The sequence below is a fragment of the Tenrec ecaudatus genome, chromosome 2, assembly GCF_050624435.1.
Source record: "Tenrec ecaudatus isolate mTenEca1 chromosome 2, mTenEca1.hap1, whole genome shotgun sequence".
NCBI lineage: Eukaryota > Metazoa > Chordata > Mammalia > Afrosoricida > Tenrecidae > Tenrec > Tenrec ecaudatus.
In genome coordinates this window covers 188,172,238-188,194,527 of record NC_134531.1, presented here as the reverse complement: position 1 = coordinate 188,194,527, position 22,290 = coordinate 188,172,238, and the positions used below count along the sequence as shown (strand labels likewise).

The 22,290-nt window shown below is 43.1% G+C and overlaps 1 protein-coding gene across 3 annotated transcripts in view; it reads right to left on the bottom strand.

Moving 5' to 3' along the window:
• Positions 1-585: 585 nt before the first annotated feature.
• CPEB4 (cytoplasmic polyadenylation element binding protein 4) overlaps positions 586-22,290 on the bottom strand; it is a 96,071-nt gene continuing 74,366 nt past the window's right edge. For 2 of the 3 annotated variants that reach the window (XM_075541970.1, XM_075541971.1), the window contains one exon: positions 14,274-18,751. In XM_075541970.1, coding sequence (XP_075398085.1) covers positions 18,524-18,751 — 228 coding nt within the window. In that variant the 3' untranslated portion in view covers positions 14,274-18,523. Of the gene's footprint in view, positions 3,562-14,273; positions 18,752-22,290 lie in introns of those variants that run through there. The other variant, XM_075541972.1, reaches the window with a different exon arrangement.

The following is a 22,290-nucleotide window of genomic DNA, read 5'->3' as shown; positions in this document are numbered from 1 at the left end:
CCTCAGGCTTCCTTTGATCCCAGGAAAGTGGTTCTCAACAGAGCAGAATGCTCTTTGCAGACCTTTTTTTTAACTAGTTAAGCTAAACTTTTGATCAGTTTTAAGATTCAGCGGTTATTTTTCGTTTAAAATTTGATCTCAGGGCAATTATTCCAGGAATCCATCCACCCTCTGACTCCAGAAAATCTACCCTACGTTAGACGGTGAAACACCATTCCTCCCCTTTTATCGAGACTGTCCGGTAGAATCTCTAATCAAAATGTTTGGGATGGCAGTCAGTTGTGGTTTCAGAGCAAAGGAGGCAGCTAGCTGCTCATGGAGGCCGAACTTGCACACTCCACTTCCTCCTTCCAGGCCTGACTGACCTCGGTTGTTCCAGGGAAAGGAGAGTGATTGTGTGCCTCGGGTGGCCACTTTGAAGACCCCAGTTCTATGCACAACAGGAGGAACACAAGCACTGACACCTGCAGACAAATTTACTGGGCTGTCCCATGAAACCATGATCCCAAACCTCCAAACTAAGGAACCAAGTCCCATGAAGTGTGGGGTTGGATAGAACAGCCTCAGCATTTATTTATTTTTCTCTCTCTCTTTCTCTCTCTCTCTCTCTCTCTATATATATATCTCCTTTTCCTGTCATGCTTGGAAATGACTCTCACTTTTGCCTTTTCAACTTGTTTATTGATTGTGGTAGCTACATAATCTGTTGCCAATTTGAGAGTAGTAAGAATGAAGAGGCGGAGTTTAGCCTGTCAATCAGGTCACAGCTTGACTACCTCATTTGGAGACACTAAGGAGATACATAGCTCACTGGAAGTGGGACACAGGCTCACTCCCTGCAACATTGCACCTGACAAGACACATGGAGCTAAGCTAGTGCCTGAGCTGGAGGAGCCACATGGAGGCCCCTGCCAGTGCTGAGATACCTCCACTGCCACTGCATCCACAAGACTTCCCACCCACTGGCCTGTACCCTTCCTGCATTTGGCATCATTACATGTGCTTCGTGAAGACGACTTTGTAGATTGGTATCGGACAGATGAGCTAATATCGGACTTATGGACTTGATCTGGACTAGGCTAGGATGTTTTCTAAATATTCAATTGCTCTTGTATATAAAGTTCTTTCTTATACACATGAGTCTCTCTGGATTTATTTGCTAGTCAATGCAGACTAACACATTGATACAAATCAGGGCATAAACATGACTTGATAAAATTAAGTAGACTTAATTCCAATAAGATCATAAAAGGGACCAATTAAAATCCTTACCATTTGTTTCATACCCACAAAAACCACTTCAAGGGCTGTGTTAGTCTTGGTACATTAGAGAAACAAATCCACAGAAACTCATGTATAAGAGAGAGTGTTTTATATAAAGGGTAAGTGCTCATCAAGAAAACATCCCAACCCAGTGCTGTCCAAGCCCACAAGTCCAACATTAGCCCCTTAACCCATATGTCTGACACCAATCCATAAAGTCCTCCTTCATCTCACAAAACACACGCAAAGATGCCGACTGCAGGAGGAAAGCCGAATCAGTGAAGGTGTAAGCATCTCAACGCTGACAGGGGTCTCCACACGAGTGCTCCAGCACCCAGGGCTGCGTCGAGGTAAGTCCATGCAGCTTCTCCTCAGGGATGTGTTGCAGGAAGTGAGCCTTGCCAGCTACATCAGGGAACTGGCTAAGACAGCTACACCCTGGTCCAACCATCAGATAGCAAGAGACCCAAGAACTAAAAAGGTGAAGTTCACTGAGCCATTTATATCTCTGCCCTTCAATTAACCCCACATGTATTTATTGGCCAGATTGGCACAATAAACTTTATATCAATCCATCCCCTGCCAACTTAGCACCTATACAGAATTCTTTAGCCTCACAATTGTAATTAACACCTATACCTTATTCCTATAATCTTGTGAATATGTTCCCCCACCTATGAAAGTTTGTAAGCCAACCACTGCATGCCTTTATCTCCCGATTTTGGGTATCCAATTTATATACTACCCACTCACATCAACCCAGTGCTCTGAAGAGACAATCATATTTTTCAACATAAAGATTCTTCATTCCAGTTGGAACCTTGTGAAATCTGCATTCATAAGAAAGTCAAATCAGGAGAGGTCATCCGTAGTCAGCAACAATATGCACCAGTTCACAGGCTCAAAAATTTCCATCTAGTTGGGTTCTGGTCAACTCAGTGTGGGCTGCCTCACTCAGCCTCCACAGGGTGCCCACTGCTCGCCTTGCCTTTAGACCATGGGCTCTCCCCAATACTCAACAAACCTAGCCCTCTCGTGCTAGGTCATGAACTTTAGCCCAGTCAACTTGCTCTCGTCTTTTTTCCTGTAAACCAAGTCCACAGGTGTCAGTGGCCAATCTCAGCCCATCGATTGCTGTATCTCTCCCGCTTCCACTCAATAAGTAGATCCAGGTGGCCACCTAGCGAGTATCTCAGCCTGCCCACAGGATCCCTTTAACGTTCAGTCCTAGAGGGGAGTTTGCTTCGTGGTTCCTAGAAGGCTCCGTAGGCCGCCTTGCCTCGACTCTGCCCGGGATCTGCCCCGGACGCAGCAGAGAGCATACGGTCCGCCGGAGCTGCCGCGGGGCCGCCGCCGCCCGCCGCCGCGAGAGGGCACTGGTGAGAGGGAGCCGACAGAAGCGCGCGCCGGGAGCCCGGAGCCGCCTGGCTCAGGGCTGACATCAGCCTCCGGGGTTGCGCGGAGCAGCCAGGAAAAGGCCTGGAAGAAACCTGCCGCTCGGGCTCCACACCTGTCGGGAATGACATGCGAAGACAGAAAACTGATGTGATTCTCTGGTCCAGGAAAGAGATCCCTGCTCATCGTGCGGTCCTTGCGGCAGCCAGTCCAGTATTTATTTCATGTCATGTTCACAACTAGCATGCCTGAATCAAAGTTCTTTGAAGTAGAACTCAAAGACGCAGACCCGGACATTATTGAACAACGGGTGGCTTCTGCTTATTCTGCTAGGGTCTCTGTGGGATGCTGCAAACCAGTACCAGCTTCAACCTGTGAAGAACATGCGTGTTGATTTTTTGAAAGAGCAAGTGGATGCTTCAAACTGTCCCGGTCGAAGCGTGCGAGCAGCGCGTCTAGACTGCCCCGAATGGAAAGTCACTGCAGGCACCTTCATTCACCAGCATTTCACAGACGTTACAAAACAGGAGTTTCTCTAACTTGATGGGCAGCGAAGTAGCACGTCTCCGCAACCAGGACGCCCTGACGGTGAGCTCAGAGAGCAGGCTTATGATGCTGCCGGTAGGGGCTGAGACCCGATGTGCCCAATTGCCAGCCGTTTACAGTTGATATCTTCGCAAAAGTCAGATTTCCTCTTATCTCAAAGAATTTCTTAAGTAAAACCGTACAAGCTGAACAACTCATTCCAGACAATAGTGAATGCCCGGTGATAAGTAGAATGAGGGATCATCTCCTGGCTCCTGAGGCTCGGAAAGAACTGGTTGATGAAACAAGGCCTCCAAGAGCACAGTCTTGTAGATCTTTTAACCCAAAGTTGAACAGCGGTGCATGTTCTGCAGGACCCTGCAAGCGAGAATGTAACTTCAGAAGTTTCATTTGCTGCTTGCTTTGCTCTTTAAATGACAGGTATTGGTTGCTAGTGTGTATATCTTTTTGGTCTTCAAGTAGAATAGTTCAAATAACTGAAGAATTGACTCCTGATTAAAATAAAAACCTCGTTCAATAAAGTACCTGTTATTCCTTAAAGCAGGGAACTGCTAAGGCAGCTGCACCCTGGTGCGACCATCACAGAGCAAGAGACTGGAGACTGAGAAAGGCGAGGCTCACTGAGCCATTTATCGCTCCGCCCTTCAATTAGCCCCACATGTGCTTATGGGCCAGGTTGGCACAATACACTTCAACTCTCTCAAGGGCATTGCAATTCAACTTTCTACACATGTACAACTTATTGACAGTGATTACGACAATAAGCTGTGCAGCCCTGCCCTAAGTCAGTGTGAGTTTCACCCATTCACTGCTAACCCCCCCTGTCCCTCCTCTCTCCTATCCCCGGTAACCACGAATAAACTTGGATTTCTGTAAACCTGCCCTTTCTTGCCTTCTTATTTAAGTGATGTGGCACAGAATGCGTCCTTTTTCTGTGATTATTTCCCCACCATAATGTCTCGAAACCACATCCATATCATAATGTGTCCACGCTTCATTCCTCCCACTGACTGAGGAGTGATTCACTGCACATGTGTACATTTTATTTATCCACTTGTCGGGTGAGGGGGATTTAGGGGATTCCCACCTATGGCTCTGCTAGGTTGTGCTGCAGTGAAAATTGGTGTACAATTGTCTGTTTGAATCTCTGCTTTCGATCCCGTTGGATATATATGTATGCGTGGAATGGCTAGGCCCTATGGTATTTAAAGAAATTTTATTGGGGCCTCATAAAACTCTTATCACAATCCATCTATCCATTGTGTCAAGCACATTTGTACAGTTGTTGCCATCATCATTCTCAAAACTTTTTCTTTCTACTTGAGCCCTTGGTATCAGCTTTGCATTTCCCCCCTCCCTCTCTCACCCTCACAAACCCTTGATAATTTATAAATTATTATTTTTTCATGCCTTATACTGTCTGATGTCTCCCTTCCCCAACTTTTCTGTTGTTTGTCCCCCAGGGAGGGGGTTATATGTAGATCATTGTGATTTGCTTCCCTTCCCCCCCCCCCCACCTTCTCCATACCCTACTGGTATCTCTATTGGACCTGAGGAGTTTATCTGTCCTGGATTCCCTGTGTTTGTAGCTCTCTTCTGTATCAGTGTACATCCTCTGGTCTAGCTGGATTTGTAAGGTAGGATTGGGATCATGAGAGTGGAATGGGGAGGAAGCATTAAAGAACAAGAGGAAAGTTGTATGTTTCATCATTGCAATACTGCACCCTGACTGGCTTGTCTTCTCCCCATGACCCTTCTGTAAGGGGATGTCCAGTTGCCTACAGATGGGCTTTAGGTCTCCACTCCGCACTCCCCCTCACTCACAAGGATATGATTTTTTGTTCGATTTCTTATACCTGATCCTGATCCCATCAACACCTTATGATCACTTTGACTGGTGTGCTTCTTCCATGTGGACTTTGTTGCTCAACTTGATGACCGCTTGTTTATTATCAAGATTTTAAGACACCAGACACTATATCTTTTGATAGTCGGGCACCATGAGCTTTCTTTACCACATTTGTTTATGCACCCACTTTGTCTTCAGCGATCGTGTCAGGAGGGTGAGCATCATGGAATGCCAGTTGACTAGACCCAAGTGTTCTTTCCTTGAGGGAGCACTTGCGTGGAGGCCCAATGGCCCATGGTATTGCTATACTCTGTCTTCTGTGGGGCCATCACACTGTTGTCCACGGAAGCTGTACCATTTTGCATTCCCATCAGCAACTGATAAGGACTCTAATTTCCCTCAAATCATCACCACTCTTTCTTATTTTCTGTATTATTATTTTTATTATTTTTCAGTCCTAGCAATCTTATCAGTAGTGTAATAATGCCTCATTGTGATTGAGATTTGCAATGATCTTTTTAATATATCCAGATGTGACATAATAGACTCAAATCAGGTTTAAGAATGAAGTTCTTGGTTTTAAAAACAATACTCACCATTACACACACACACAAAAAAAATTTTTTTTTCAATTCTGCCTTGATCAAGAGACAGGCAAACAGATGAGGAATATAAGGAGCCTGGTGGTGCTGTCAGGTAAGTGTTGGGCTGTTAAACACAAGGTCAGGGGTTCAAACCTGCCAGTCACTCCCTTGGAGAAAGATTTAGAGGTTTGGAGTCAGAAGTGACTTGACGGCAGCGCGTTCTAGTTTACATGAGGATTAAAATCCAGGTGCCCCAGCTACTCTGTGAGACCATTCTCTATTCTGCGTAATCCTCACAAGTGCTGTGGAGGGTTAACCAGGCTAATGCACAATAGTTCCTGACACATACATCACGTGATTGGCAATCACTTGTTTCCTCTTCCAGAGCCAAACCCGTAGAACTGCTGAGAGTCACCTGACCCGGGCGGCTATTCCACATCCTCCACTGCAGGCTGCACCAACCAAATCTCCGAGCACCACTTAACCAGACAAGCAGTGAATCCTGCCTAAAACCTTCTATACCGTCTTACAGATGCCTTTCAACACAGCCCTTTCCACTTCTCTGCTGGGTAACCGAGTTCAGAAGAGGCTTGAAAGGCACTATTTATTGCCTGGTAGTGAGTTCTAGAGAGTCATTTCTGGGTATGTTGGCTTTTCTGCCCCCCCCCCCTGCTGTGCGGCGTGGTGGTGGGAGAGACAAAAATAATCTCTTTAAATGGTGACATTTGCTTGATCACATTGACTTTTTTTTTTTTACAGTATCAAAGCCTTGCCTCCTTCAAAGGGAGCTCTTGTGCAAGGAGAGAAGGCTCACGCTTAGCGTTTGGCATTCACCACCCTCCACCGTCCCGTGATCCACCCACAGTTTTTGTGACACTTAGAGATTACACACGGTAGACATCGGGCCTGGTGGTTGGCTGGCACACCGTGTGGGCACAGCTATTCCCATCTAGCTTCCTCAAGACCAGTGGTACTGTCCCAGCTCTGGTCACCACCCTGAATCATGCAAGATACTTCTTTTCCAGACGGTCAACCAGGACACTTAATGTGACCAGGGAAAGATCGGAACTAAAAATACCCCGGCAGGGTCCAAGCCATGCCAACTCAAAATGCTCTCTAATAAGAAAAAAGGAACGGGCCCCACTAAATACTGCGTCCCTTTCAGAGTGCATCCGCTTACTCCCCGAATTCTACAGTGTATTCGAAGCCTGAGTCGCTACCCTCTTGAGCCGGAGCTGGTGGGGAGGGCAGGGTACCAGGCAGTGGCGGCACCGAGGAAGGCTTCCATAGGAAAATTTTGGAGGGAAGTGAGATGAATGAGCAGAAATAGAGGCATCGGGTCACGGGGCGGCAGATTTGGAGTGAGTGCTGCCGGTCTGAAGAGGGATTTGGGGCAATCATGAGGATTTGGCGCCGCTGTGGCCTGTGAGCAGTGTAATCAACATAGCTGTGGACACTCATGGGCCATTCTGTGGAGTAACTTCTTTTTTTCTCTCTAGGGTGGGAGTAGAAGGGGAAAGAACTGGCGACAGGATGAGTTACAAATGAGTCAGGCAACTGACTGCAAGCCCAGGAAACTAAGTGTGGTCAATAGAAACAACAGCTGTGAAGGTGACCGTGAAGGAAGGGCAGAGGAGCCGTGCACCAACACATGCATGGAGGACACACAACAGAGGAGGGGGGTCAGGCTTCCTGCCACCAGGAATTGCTCCAAGATGTCGGAATGGTGTGTCCCAAGGCATGGGCCGCAGCAGCCAGTGTCACCTGTAAATCGTGATTCTGCAGTCAAAGAAACTTGGGGGTGGGGTGGGGAACACACTCTGAACAAAGCAAGTAGGTGTCTTCACTGTAGAACTTCTCCAAAGCCTTAACATGCTGCTGTTCATATTTTGACTTTCCAAGGAAGAAACAGGAAGTCTCATTTCCTAAGTGCGTTTGATGACAACCACTTGTGGTTTGGGTCACCCCACCCACCCCACCTCCGATCTTCCTTAGGGAACGAGCCTTCCTAGTTCCCTGGCGATCACAATTTGGGGAATATGGATTAGAGATCCTTACTGTTTACTATTTTGTCATTCTAGACTTAAGGAAAAATGTTTACCCCTTAAATGTTTTTTAAGGAACCATGGCAGGGTAATGGCTTACACGTTGGGCTGAAAACCACAAGGTCCGAAGTTGTAACCCTCAGCTGCTCCTCAGGAGAAAGACGAGGCTCTCTATCCCATCAGGAGTTGCAGTCTTGGAAACCCACAGGGGCAGTTCTCCTCTGCTCTAGAGGGCGTCCAGGGGTCAGCATCAACTCGATGGCACTGAGTTTGAGGAAGCATTAATTCACTACTGTCCTCAAAGTCTCTTTTTTAAAAATCCGGAATTAATAAAAATTATTTTAAATCAAACTTTGTAACAATTTCTCAAAGTTAAGAAAAACACCTAACATTGACTTATTTTCCTTCTGACATGAGTACCGACACAAACCTATAACCAACTTGCTTGTAAAGAATAGGGCAGAGGAGTCACTATCTTTGGCAGGTTAAGGTCAACCACAAAGGGATATAGAAATATGTACCAAAAAGCTTCTAGATTTCTCATGTCATAACTCTACAGACAAGATCAAAGTGCAACAAAGTAATAAAGTGAGTAGAGGCTCCAATTTGCACCCTGAGGTAGTTAGTTTATTGTGCCAACCTGGCCGATAAACACAGGTGGGATTAATTGAAGGGCGGAGGGATAAACGGCTCGGTGAGCCTTGCCTTTCTAGTTCTTGGGTGTCTTGCGTTGTGATGGTCGCACCAGGGTGCAGCTACCTTAGCAGTTCCCTGCTTCAGCTTGCAAGGCTGACTTCCTGCAAGACATCCCTGAGGAGAAGCTGCATGGACCTATAAGGGAATGCAACTTAATCTGGCTAAGGCTCGAGACTGGGGAGTATTATGGCTGAGAGGAACAGCAAAGGTGGTGGGGGGGGGGGGAGAGGGATACTTCAGTCTGATGAGGTAACACAGGGAATTATGCCAGAGCTGGGACACTGTGGGCATACATGCACGGAGCGTACATGCACGGGGCAAGCATGGGAGAAAGACATGGAGAGCCCTCACCTATGCCACAGAGGGTCAAGTCCCGCTGCTGTGGTCAGGTTTTGCAAACACCACTCCTTCCAGGCTTATGTATTGGATTCAACATCAAACACACACACACACACACACACACACACACACACACACACACACACACACACAGGCGCGCGCGCGAGTGCGCGATATTTAGGGTTCTCTTGAAAATATAGCAAGCCCGCTCTCACAGGGTTGATTTTTCCAGCAAAACCATGTGGCTGAACAGAGCTGCCTGTAGGGCTCCCAGGGCTGTGTGTTTGCATAAGAGGGCTGCTTGGCATCTTTGTTCTGAGCGTGGCTGATAGGTCGGGGCTCCAGCCTTTCAGCAGACAACTTAATGCTTTTCCCCCTGAGCCACCAGGGCACCTCATCAGAAAAATTTCTTACAAAAATAAGAGTGCAAAATGGCCTAAGTTCAACAAAAGATAGTAAAACACACAAAATCAAAGAGATGAAGGACAGGTGCAGATCAAAACATGAAGAGCTCATTTCTATGGAGACTAGTGAGAAAACCAACTCACTCACTGCCATGGAATCAACTCCAATTCCCAGGGACCCCACAGGACAGAGCAGAACTTGCCCCTGTGGGTTTATGAGGCTGTACATTTTTATGGGATTGGAATCCTCAGCCTTCTCCCTAGGAGCAGCTGGTGGATTCAAATTGTGGATCCTGTGGTTAACGGCCCAATATGTATACTCACTACTTCACCAGAGCTCTTTTATTTTCAAACTATGATGCTAAATGTGTTTAAACAAAGCTAAAAGGCACCCAGGAAACAAACTAGCAGAGGCCAGGAAACAAATGGAGAGACTAGACAGGAGACTTGATGAAGAAGTTGAAAACGTCAAGAACAAAACCATAAAGAATACTATAAGAACTGAAGAATAAAACAAGTGAATTTTTAATAAGCAAGCGTAACACTCAGCAAACACAGAAGACAGAATAAATGCACTCACTAGACGACAGACTAACTGAATTTATCAAGTGTCAAATGAAACAGGAGGGGAAAAAGCATGAAAAAATGAACAAATCCAGAAAGAAATATGAGATTCAATTAAGAAATCCAACATTAGAGTTGAATGCTGGACCACCAAGATAACAACAAAGGAATAGAAGTGATTTTCTAAGCGATAAACAGAGAACTACCCAGATCTGAACAGAAAACCAAGCCTGAAACCACAAGAAACTGCACAACCCCCAACGGCACACAGAATTCTGAAAGCAGAGTGAGAAAAATGCAGTATCACATACCAAGCAGCTTTCATAAGAATCAGTTTGGATTTCTCCCCAAACACTCTAGAAGCAAGAAGACAATGAATCGACATATACAAAATACTGAAAGACAAAAATTTCCTATGAAAAATCCTTTGCTCAGCAGAGTTGTGAAAAAACAAGGGGGAAATCAAGACATTCCCAAGCAAACAAAGCAAAGCTCTTGGAGTTTGCTACCATGAGATCAGCTCAGCAGGTGCTACTCAAAGGAGCATCCTAAATGGAAACACAGAGCACTAAATGCTCACTTCTACACACTGGGGGGAAAGGCGTTGAGATACACAAGAAACAGAGATCTCCAAAGCAATACATCCAGCCCAATACAGAGACCTGAGCAACATCCATGGTCTCATAAAACAGTTTTGTTGTTTTTGTAAAGGGAAAGTAGCTTTCCTTATTATTTTTTACCCTAGGATGCTACGGTAGTTACACAATTTCATGTCAACTTTACACATAAGTAGAGGGGTGGAGTCTACCCTGTCAATCAGGTCACAGCCTGATGATGCCTCCTTGTGGGTGTGGCCTTCCCATGAGGACTCTGGGAACTTCCTCTCTCTGCTTTTTCTTCCTGTTAACAAACCACGCAGAAACTTGCTGAGCCCTGTGAGAGTCCAACTTTTTCTACTTCAGCTTTCTGCTGTTGAGACACCGGAGAGCTGGAGGAGCCTCTTGGAGCCCCACAACAGCACTGAGATGCTTCCACTACCACTGGCTCCACAAGACTTTGCACCCACAGGCCTGTGATCTTCCTGTAGTTGGTATCATTACATGTGGCTGCATGAGTCTGAAGAGGGAGTTACAAACTAGCATTGGACTTATGGGCTAATATCAGACTTAGGGACTTGATCTTCCCTGGACTGAGATTTTTTTTAACATACAATTATTCTATATTATGAAGCTCTCTTAAACATAAATGAATGTCCCTGGACTTCTCTAGTCAACCTGGCCTGATACAGATGCTGAGACAGTTAACGTTTATTGTGCCAACATGGCCAATGAACACGTGGGATAAATTGAGGGGCGGAAAGATAAATGACTCACGGTTTGATCATCAGACTGGTGGGCAGCTGCCTTGCTTGTTCTGTGCCTCAACTTGCAAGCTACACACCTGTGGGACACCGAACCCATGGGCTGTATCGCTGTAATTAGAGGTTCCTTCAAGACCTGCTTCACCACACCATTGAAATTTACATCTCTTGAGCTGGGGACTGTTGGACCCTGTCACCTGGCTGACTGTTGGTGACCTGCCTTGCTGTTTGCTGCCTGTGCCCGGATAGCCAGAATTGCTCTACAGAGGACTACCCAGCAGACCTCAAGACTTAAAGGACTGCCAGTGTCTCGCAACTGTCTCATGGGAGTGAGTTGCACAGAGCCATTTGTACTACTTTATAATTTAATTGTTCATTTATCTATCTGTATAAATATATATAAAATTATTAGCATTCTGGTTTTGTTTCTCTAGAGAACCCTGTCTAACACAGATGCCAACCTCCTGAAGGTAACCAGCAGATCAGTGGCACTCCAAAGCACATCCCTTATCTTTGCAGCATTTCCTCCTGGTTTACTTCCTCAACCCATTAGCCATGCAGACTTTCACTGGCAGTGCGGCCCACTACCTACCACAGCACCTCCACTCCTGCAAAGGTGCTGGTGGTGCCAACAGGGTCCAGGCACTCCTGGACTTCCAGCTCCACGTAGTGGTGGTGAGAGCTACAAATGACCAGGAAGTGGCTGTACCTACAGGTGGAAGCAGCCAGGACCAGTACCCCTGGAACCCACATACCTGGTCCCTATATCCACAGGTGTCTGCACCCAGTGCCTGATTAAGTTTAAGATCCCCATCTGCCTGCTCGTGCAGCCTCTGTCTGGCCAAACTACATGCCCAACAAGGGCGGCCTTCTGTATCCAGCGGTTTGAGCTCTCAGGCCTGGTCTGGTTTTACCAGGATATAGCTATGGATTATACAGGGACTGCCTATATAGAATCATTTGACTTTTGCACAATGTACAAATCACATTACTATCACAGACATTAAGTGACACTTACATGTGTGTGATATTTTCAAGAAAAAACCCCCAAGAATGTCTGCAAATAAAATATGTAAAAAGAAATATAAACTTAGATGCTAGGATGTATATTGATGCTAATGGAGACACCTGAACAGAGAGGGGAAGGGAGAAGTATATCAGGAACATATTATGTTAAGGTAGCATGCTAATTATTGCTCATGTTCACTGTATTTCAAGTGTAAGTTGTATAATGCAACATATGTGGTATGCACTAAGCAATCACCAAAAAGAAAGATCCAGGACAAAAGAAAGAAGTTAGCAAAAAGTCTCAGACCAAGAAAGTAGTCAGATGAAAACATAGAAAAAAAACAGAATAAAAAAAAATAGGAAAAAAAACGTAAATAGCACAGCGAGTGAGCAGATACTTCGTTTTCAGTAATCACCTGAAATGTAAATGGTCTAACCACCCCAGGTGAAAGGCAGAGGGGCACAGTATGGGTTGCGGAACAAAACCCAAAGGCAGGCTCCATCCTTGGGCTGTCGGTAAGAAACACACCTTAGGCAGAAGGACCCAAAGACTGCAAATTAACGGCTGGAAAAAATACCCCATGCATCCAGCCGCATGGACAAAGCAGACTCAACCAATGTTTGTTAGAAGAGATATTACGTAATCATAAAAGGGTCAACCAGCAAGAAATAAAAGTTGTATTCAATTTGCTAGTGCTATTCCAAAGTGCCTGGGAGCCCTGGGAAGAGGGTAACCAAATGCCACCACCTCCAGACCCTTGGCCACTCCACTCCTTCCTAAGGGGATTGGCCCTCCTTTCATTTCTGGGCCCTGTGGTGCAGTCAGGAGCCCTGGTGGCAGAGTGGTTAAGCTTTTGGCTGCTATTGCAAAGTCAGCAATTCAAAACCACCAGCTGCTCTGAGGGAGGAAGACAGGGTTTTCTACTTCCATAAAGAGTTCGTCTCAGAAAATCGCATGGGCAATTATATCAGGTCCTAGGAGTCCTTATCAACCTGACAGCACTGAATTTGGTTCAGTTTGGGTGGTGCTGTTAGTTAAGCAGTGATCTGCGAACTGCAAAAGTCAGAAGTTCAAACATGTTACTTTGCAGGAGAAATATAAGGCTGTCTTGCTCCTGTAAAAACTGAGTCTTGAAAACCCAAGGAAGCAGTTCTACTCTGTCCTTTAAGGTCCCTATGAATTAGAATTGTCTGGATGGTAATGGGTTTTCGCCTCAGGACACAAGAAAGGAGCCGTCATCTAGCCAAAACGTCTAAGACCTGGCACTCTGGGGAATCTGCACCCTGTTAGCACAACCCACGTCCTCTAAAAATCCCTAACGTTGGAAGAGTAGCAAAGTGAAGAAAACTATTCAATTTACCTCAGGTAAGAACTGTTTCTTCGAGTCTGAAAAGACTATTGAGATAAGAAAAGAGCCTAATGTAAAGGTGATAAAATAGGGTGATCTCAAATTGGGCTGTATTTTGTATTAGATCCTTATATTAAAAGTTTGAAAGTTCAGTTTAAATATAAATATTAACAAACCACAATTCTTAGTAGCCCATATAATTAATGGCCCAAATGAAGCAGAATACTTTAAATTCACATGCTATAGAAATTACGTTAAGAGACCACAACCCATGAAGTAGAATCCCTGGGCGGTATAAATGTGCACGGGCCAAGGCGCCTTGGAAGACAGGTCTAGCTTCCGAAAGGCCTCCACCTTGACAATCCTGTGGAGACAGTTCTACTCCAACAGACATGAGGTCGCCTGGAGTCAGTTGACTTGACGGCAACTAACAGCAACAGCCTGCAAAGTGAGGAGCCAGGGAGAAATTGGGCGTTCAAAGTCAAGAGACTTGCTAATCACCATCCCCTGCAGAGGAGCCAGGTGATGAAGCTGAAGCCCTAGTGCTGGAAGCTCCGGGACAATGGCTTCTAAAGGTAATTTGTTCCCTTCCTTGTATTGGCTATTGGTCCTATGCATATCCTGGGCTTTTGGCCTTCTCATGCACGGAAGGTTGCAAAGAAGAGAGCTTTCTCGGGCAGCACGTGGGCTGTCAGTCAAAGCCAAAGGAGCAGTGCCCAACCACACACTTGCCACTTGGACTTGCCCGACTCCACAATCAGCCCCAAGTGCACTGACAATACTGTACAAATGTTATGGTCCCAGGCGTAGAGGTTTCATCCACTCAGGGTGAAAATAAACAAGTGTATTAAGAGAAATCTGAGTTAAAAGTTTTATTCATTCAACATCTCACATTACAAATATTTAAAAATTATATGCATACTGGTATAAATAGTCATTTGCAAACTATTTAATAACATTAATTTTCCACTAGCACTTCAACAAATGAACTCTTTTAAAAAAGGAACTGTGTTATATAACTTAAGAGTAGAACATACAAAAATAGGAACTTAACGTGAAAATGACTTTAATAAAAAATGAATTACCCTTATTTAAAATGCTATAATAAATACTACAACCTCCCCATACACAGTAAAAACTATATGGAAATTCAGCCAAGTAGTACAATTAACTGACATACTTAAATAACTTTTCCTTCTGATAACATGAGCAATACACTGGGAAAAAAAATTAGGGATTAGTAAAAACTAGACACCCACTTGCTAAAAGTTTCACTTCCAAAAAATATAACAAAAATCTGATGAAAATTATAAAAACTAATTATACTTTAAATTTTAAAAATATAAAAAATAAAACAGTTGAATACAATATTGTCCCAATTCTTACAATGCTATCAATCACAGTAGCTTTAAAATAAGATAATAAAATAAAGCAAATGACCAAAACCTCTTTTATTCCATTTTTAAAAATAATCTCAAATTTACATTAGTAGAAAGATTGATTTCTGATTCTTTTCTTTAGAAACACCAGCAAGAAAGAGGATTACTCTTAACAGTAGAAAATGACATTTTTAAATGTCGGCAATTAAAAACAAAGAATCACACTGCAAAGAGCTTTCAAAAGTTTGAAATAAGTATTGCACATAACTTGAAGTTAACTTGCCACAATTCATCACATTCAAGTTTTAAATCACCTTTTAACAGAAGATTCCACTCTTCAAAACAAAAGGGGTGAATTATCAAGTCTTTCCAACAGCACTCTCATAAAATGCTAAATTCATTCACTGCAAGTTTTATTTTGCATTCTGCAGAGGTCTGTGTATGGAGAAGTATATATATTATACCAAAGCGTGGGGACAGGGAGGGGCGCGGAGAGGGTTCCTTTACATAGAAAATAATCAGAAACACTTTATTTTACATTGCAAAAATAACCATGTAATTACTCTGTAACTACATTGTAAGTACATGGCTGGTGCCATGCTAGTGCGCTAGAACTACATGCTTGGTAAATTGAAGTGATACCCTAAAATCTGTAAACTAATTACATGTTAATTATGTTTTGAGTTACATGGTAACTCCCAACTACAATCCCATGTAATCTGAAGGACATGTAATCAATAAAGTTCAGAGTAGTAGATAATAATTGATTATGCCCTGTAAATTGAAGTGTAACCAAATAATCTGTAAACACGCTTGTCACACAATCACAAGTAAATATTAGTAGAATAACAATTTCTTACATTAGTCATGCATACTAACATTACACACCTGTCCCATGGCAGGCTATTTTTTCTCTTTATATATAATTTAAAAGAGCAGACATCTCTGAATCAAACACTTAACATCAATTTATTAATATTAAAAATGGCTAAACATTCACCAAAAATGTCTGCACTATGAATAATTTTAAAAACTTAGTAAGAAGCTGTAGACAATTTTTTGTTATTTTAAATTTCTACCCTAGGCTTATGCATTTAAATTGTAAATTTTTATTTTTAGGAACTACAGTGTTATCTGTCATTTTCATGCGAATTTTTTACCCCCATTAATTTGTGACTTTACATAGACTATTTCTTAAATTATAGGTACACCAATAGCTGGTATTGGGGTAGGATGTTTAAGCAACATGCTTTCTCTTCTCTGCAGACTCTAAAATAGCATTGCCAGTGCACAACATTCATAATTTAAAATGTATGCAGAGCACTGAAATGTATAAAAAGCAGAATATAAGAAAATAAAATTTATTAAAATTATTTATATTAAAAAATGAAGTATATGAAGATCTCTCAGTAATAAAAGTACAAAAAGCTACTCTTTGCAATATGAAAAATTGAGGTATTGCATAAAGAGATATCCCGTCAGTGAAAAGTGGAAACCAAGATCTACAAAAGTAGTGCATAACAAATATACATTATGTGCATGACAAAATAAGTTAGCTACAAAACACTGTACCGAAATTCAGCAGGTCATGTACAAAGGGAAAAATTATTATTCAAAGCTAGTTCTCAAACAGTGTTATTTCTTGTAATGTTAACTCATCACACCTGTTTACTGAGTAGGAACAGCACAATAGCACACCCCAAGCCACCTACAGCGTGGAAAAGAAAAGAGGCAAAGAACGGACATTTTAATTAGAATTATGTAGTTCAGGAGAAAAGGAAATAAAGTCCCTGACCAGCTACACCAGAGCATCCTCCATCCGCATGACTGCTTCCAATATTTGCAGGGAATTCTTTAAAAGCAGCTCCCTCCTTTCTGTGTGTGACTATCAGACAGCAAATGCCTCCATGTCGGCCTTTGGAACGTAACCAGTAGAGTTCATTAAAGCCCACGTTAAAAATTAAGGACTGCTTTTCCAAAAGAGAATCAGAAGGGGTCATCAGCCAGGTGGTTCCACAGCAGTGCTGGGGCAAGTCTTTGGTTCTGAAGGATCCAAGATGGTACTATTAGGCAGCACAACTAGCAAGATTGCCACTACATTGTTGTTTTTCTCTCTCTCTCTCTCTTTCTTTCTGTTTTTGAAAGTTTTGCACACTGATAGTAATAATCCTTTGAATGATGGGTGGGGTATTAAATAAGAGACTGTCGATTAAAATAAAAGTTACTTCCATGACCAGGGCTTCAAGAGACTGTTTTAAATGTACTCCGGAAGCATACTGTTCAGCACAAAATAACGCCTTTCAAAGCTAGGATTTTACTTATAAGAAAGCATGCAGTACTTGATGAAGTTGGCACTTCAAACACTGACTATGTCCCATGCTAAGTTCTGAAACGGTAATGTTATTGTATAAGAAGAGTAAGAGAAACATACGCACCTTTGCACAGATTTACACAGTTACTTAGTTCAACAGTGCAAAACACTTTGCAACTACTTAACTTTTTTTAAACCTTTTTATCCTATGTTACAACTAAATTACAGGATACCCAAAGTAACTTCAAATCTAAAAAATGTGCCAATCAGCAGCCAATTCATGTATGGGGCTTGTTTCCAGTTTTGGCTACGAGTGGACTGTGACGCAAAATCAAAACAGCGATATCCTTGAGGTATCTCTAGGTCTGTTTGTATCTCTAGGGTTTGCTTTTCACGTCAAAATGGAGAGCAAAGGCTGACACCTAATGCGTGTTAGTAAATTAGGATATAGAGTTTATATATAACATCAAAAATAAAGTTTATATATTTGTTCTTTAGGAGAAGAAATGCTAGTTTTCCCACCAGTTGACCTTAATTCTAGCTTTGGTAGGTTTTCTGGGGCTGTGACCAGATAAGGAAGTTGAAGATTAATAAATAAGTGCACTCCCCTCAGTAGTATTGTCACCCAATTTTTACATTCTAAGGTTTTAAATGGTTCTCAAAGAAAATAAACCTAGCTCTACCTACTTTACTTTTTTTTCTTTCTTTTCTTTTCTGATGTGATAGGAAGTTTTGAGGCACAACAAAACTATATCCAGCCTCATAATCTTAGAAAAGTTAGTGATAATGCTGCTTCAGTCTTGCTCATGCATGTGTTTGCTCTAACATGCTCTTTCCTGTTAATAATTGCGAACTTCCTCCATTGCTGTCAAAAGGATTAAATAAGGGTGGGGGGGGGATAAAAAAGACAGAGAAGAGATGGAAAAAGAGGGAAGAAAAAAAAAACGGAAGAGGCAAAAGCAGTTTCTGGGGGGGGGGGGGGGGGGGAGAGAACTGTGTCAAGACAGACTGATAGTGTTATTGTTGCATGTTTATTGTAATAAAAGTCTTCTTATAATGTTCTATTATTAACAATAATTTAATTAAAACCCAAAATACTCTATTGTTTCATTTCTCTTTGAATAGCTCTCTCTCTCTCTCCTTTAGGAAACTGTTGCAGGAAGGTTTGGATCCTCTTGGTTTCCAGCAAAACCGAGAGAATAAACCTTCCCTGCGACACGATAGCCATACGACAAGGGAGTTCGTATTGTCTGCAGTGACACGAGAATCCCGAAAATGCCTGCCTCCTAGGTCATTCTTCTCAGTTGACTATTGTTAAGTTACAGACTGCTACAGAAGGGCGTGCCAGCATGAGGAGGCTGAGGACGGGGTCAGAATTAACAGAAGAGTGCACTTATATTCTGAGGCTGCAACCGAGCACTGAAGTCATCCTTAGTTCCAGCGGAATGAAATATGCCGAGGGCGGTCGCCGCCTTCCTTCACCAGGGGCTTGTGGAACTCCCTGCCGGCGCGAGAATGGATAGCAGCCCAGCAATATTCACAGTAATACTGCAGACAGGTAACATTAGCACAGAAGAATGGAGCGAATTTTCCCCCGCAACGGGCCCCCTGACATTCGTCACACAGCTGATCATCCAGGACATATGGCTTAACTTCCACCTGCAGTCCAAACGAGAGGGAGAAAAGGGAAATGGCCCCTCTCAGTGACGGCCCAAGCAGTTCTCACTGACCCGCGGCACACTTCCACCCGCCGTCCGAAGGAATGTGGGCCTCGTACCCAAAGGGGAGAAAGGCCAGTAATTCATTGACTGAAATAAGAATGAGCTCTGCTTTGACAACCTGGTCAAGTCTTTACACTTTTTACTTGAATAAACACATTGAGAGGGAAGATGGGGAGAGGGGGGTTTCTCCCAGAAATGACTAATCAAAGCCAAATGCGTTGACTAGAAGGTTAGGACACGGAAGCAGCCCGCGGGAGCTTCTTCACCGACACCCATGCTCATGTAATCAATCTGGAGTTTTGTCAGAGGTGGGGTGACAACTTAAGCCAAGTTCTAGTCAATAGCACTTAGACTAACCCAAGTCTGTGGGAGAGCCTGATTTGGGTCCCCAGTTTCTGAGCTGTCAGGAAACCTGGTGTGCAGTTTCGGCTGTAGTGTGCACGTGCTGGGGTCGAATCACAAACCCGGAGCTCTGGGAGGAGAAGATACAGCCCTGGGACTCCCAAGCCACACCTTTGTTTTTGTCCTTTGTCAACAAGGATGGTTTACTTGGGTCTAAGCATTAGAGGTGAACTTTGAAAACTGGGTCCGTTCCAGTGTTCACAGGCCAGCCTGATATCTGAGCCTCCTAAACATTAAAAATACCTTTGATATTAATTCACCAGCTAGGAGAGAGTTGGTTATTTTTAGTCTTGGAGAGACCCTTACCCCAGTCTACCAGTACCACTGGTGCCATCCAGTTCAGGCAAGGAGCTATGACAAAGGTTAGCCACGAGCAGGAGGAGAGGAGTGACAAGCACCAGCAGTAGAGGACATAAATGAAGCATTAGGCTCTTGGGCCCCAGACAGCTCCTACCAAGTGGCAAGAAACTGGCCAGAGGATTTAAATGTAGAATCTGAATTGCCTCACAAGCCTGAAACTTCTGTTACGATGAAGTAGGGAGGCAGGAGGAACTGTACACACAGATATAGGTACTTCTCAGTGTAAATAAGTCAGCTGACCGAAATACTGAACTCAGAAACCTAGCTCATGTCACGGTCTTTATTTTAACCACAAACTGGCAGCAGTTTGCAGAGTGGCAGCCCGTTCATGAGCCATACTGTGGGTAGTAGGCCACACTTCTATCTTCTCAGGCACAGGCTTTGGAAGCTGGGACTTATTCCTCTCCTGCTCCCTAAAATCGACTAAGGCATTAAAACATTTGTTAAATGCAGAAAATGCAAACATAAGAAACACATCTATGAATGCAAAGAAAGCCACAATGGAATAAAGTTTCAAACACAATACTTTGGGGAACAAGAGGAAATGAGTGTCTTTAAAGTTTTCTCTAGCTTTATAGTTCAGAGGATAAATTCAACAAAGAACCTAAAAATACCGAAACCATGCTAGTTATTCCGACCCAGTTTCAGGTGGTTTGACTGTTGCTGTGCGGTGTCATCCAGCTGTACCACAGAATGAAACCCTGCTTGATCCCAGACCATTATCCTCACTCATTACATGTGAGCCCACTTTTGCAGCCACTGTGCTAATCCATCTAATTGAGGGAACTTCTTCTTTTTCACTGAGTATCGACTTTCATCAAACACCACACTCTTTCCCAGGGACGAGAGTCCCCTGGCTCTATGTCCAATGCACGCCGGCCAAAGCCTTTGGAGCTATCTTTCTGGTGAGCATTCGGACTGGACTTCTTCCCAAACAGATTTATGCCTTCTTCAGGCGCCTCTGGTACCATAACTCTCCTCCCATCTTTCTTACTCATTGCCCAGCTTTTATATGCAGATGAGGCCAATGAAAACACCATAGGCTAGTCCGTAAAGTGACATTTCTGCTCTTGAACACATTAAAGAAGTCTTCTTCAGATTTTCTCAATGCAATCTTGTTTGATTTCTTGACTGCTCTTTCCATAGCATTGATTGTATATCCAAGTATAGTAACATCAATCTTTTCTGTTTGTCATGATGATTGCTGGCCTCGTTGTGGATTTTTGTTTTATGTTGAAATGTAACCTATGCGATGTAATCCATACTTAAGGTTTCAGTCTTTTATCTTCACCAACAAGTCCTTCAATTCATTTGAGTCCAGCAAGCAAGATGGTGTCATCTGCACATGCTGTGAATAAGCCTTCCTCATACAACCCAGTTTCTTCCACATTTGGTCAGCATACAGATTGAACAAGTACGGTAAAAGGATACACCGCTGACACACACCTTGCCTGATGTTGTTAGACCCTTGTTCTGTTCTAACTGCTTCTTGTTCCACATACAGGTTCTGCTTGAGCACGGTGCTCTGGAATTCCCATCATTTGCGATGTTTTCTACACTTTGTCAAGTCTATAAAGCACATGCATATGTCTTGCTGATTTCCTCTTCTTTCAGCCAATTTCTATCTGACCTCAGCAATGATATCTTTCATTCCTCATCATCTTCTGAATCCACCTGGAATTTCGGCAGCTCCTCTTGATGTACTGCTGCAGCCATTTTTGAAGCATCTTCAGAAAATGTACTTAGTGTAATATTAATGATATTGTTTGATAATGCCCACATTCTGTTGGGTCACCTTTTTTTTGGAATGGGCACAAATATGGATCTCTTTCAGATGGCTGGCCAGTCAGCTTTCTTCCAAATTCCTTGGCATAGACTAGTGAGTACTTCCAGTCCTGCATCAGTTTATTGAAATATTTCAATGGGTATTCAATCAATTCCAGAAGCCTTCTTTTTCTACTAATGCATTCACAGGGCACCTTGGCCTTATTCCTTCATTTTCATCAGTTCTTAGTCATATGCCACTTCTTGAATTAGTTAAATGTCAAACCAATACACTTGGTACACTGACTATGTATTATTTCCATCTTCTTTGGATACTCCCTATTATCATTCAATATTTTGCCCATAGAATCTTTCAATATTTCAACTGAAGACTTGATATTTTTTAGTTCTTCCTTTTTGCCTTTCTAAATCCACGTTTTCGCATTTTACTAGAATACTTGCTCTATCTTTTCAAGATGCTCTTTGAAATAATCTCTTCCGCTCTTTTATTTCTTACATTTGATTTAGTCATTCTATGTTTAACAGCAAATTTCAGAGTCTCTTCTGACATACTCATTGGCTTTTTCTTTTCGAAAATTCATAAGTCAAAGTTTATCCCACTCAATAAGAGTAAGTTAAAATTATAGAAACCAACACTAACCTTCTATTTAACAATATATGGATGAAGAACTAAATTGTTTAAGAAAAATAATAAACTCCATGATTTAAAACATTACCTCCAGGAATACATATGGAAGCCATCTAAAAAGGGGGTGGAGGGAGGAAAGGGAAAAGAAAAAAAAAGATGTGTAATGGGGGAATAGGGAACTGACCCACCCACGGGGAGGATATTGTTTGTGTCTCCACAGGGAAAGAGGGACCAGATATAAAGCCATTCCCAGATGAATGCAGTGTGTCGGCAAGGAATGGGGAGCCAGTGGAGGGGCCTGA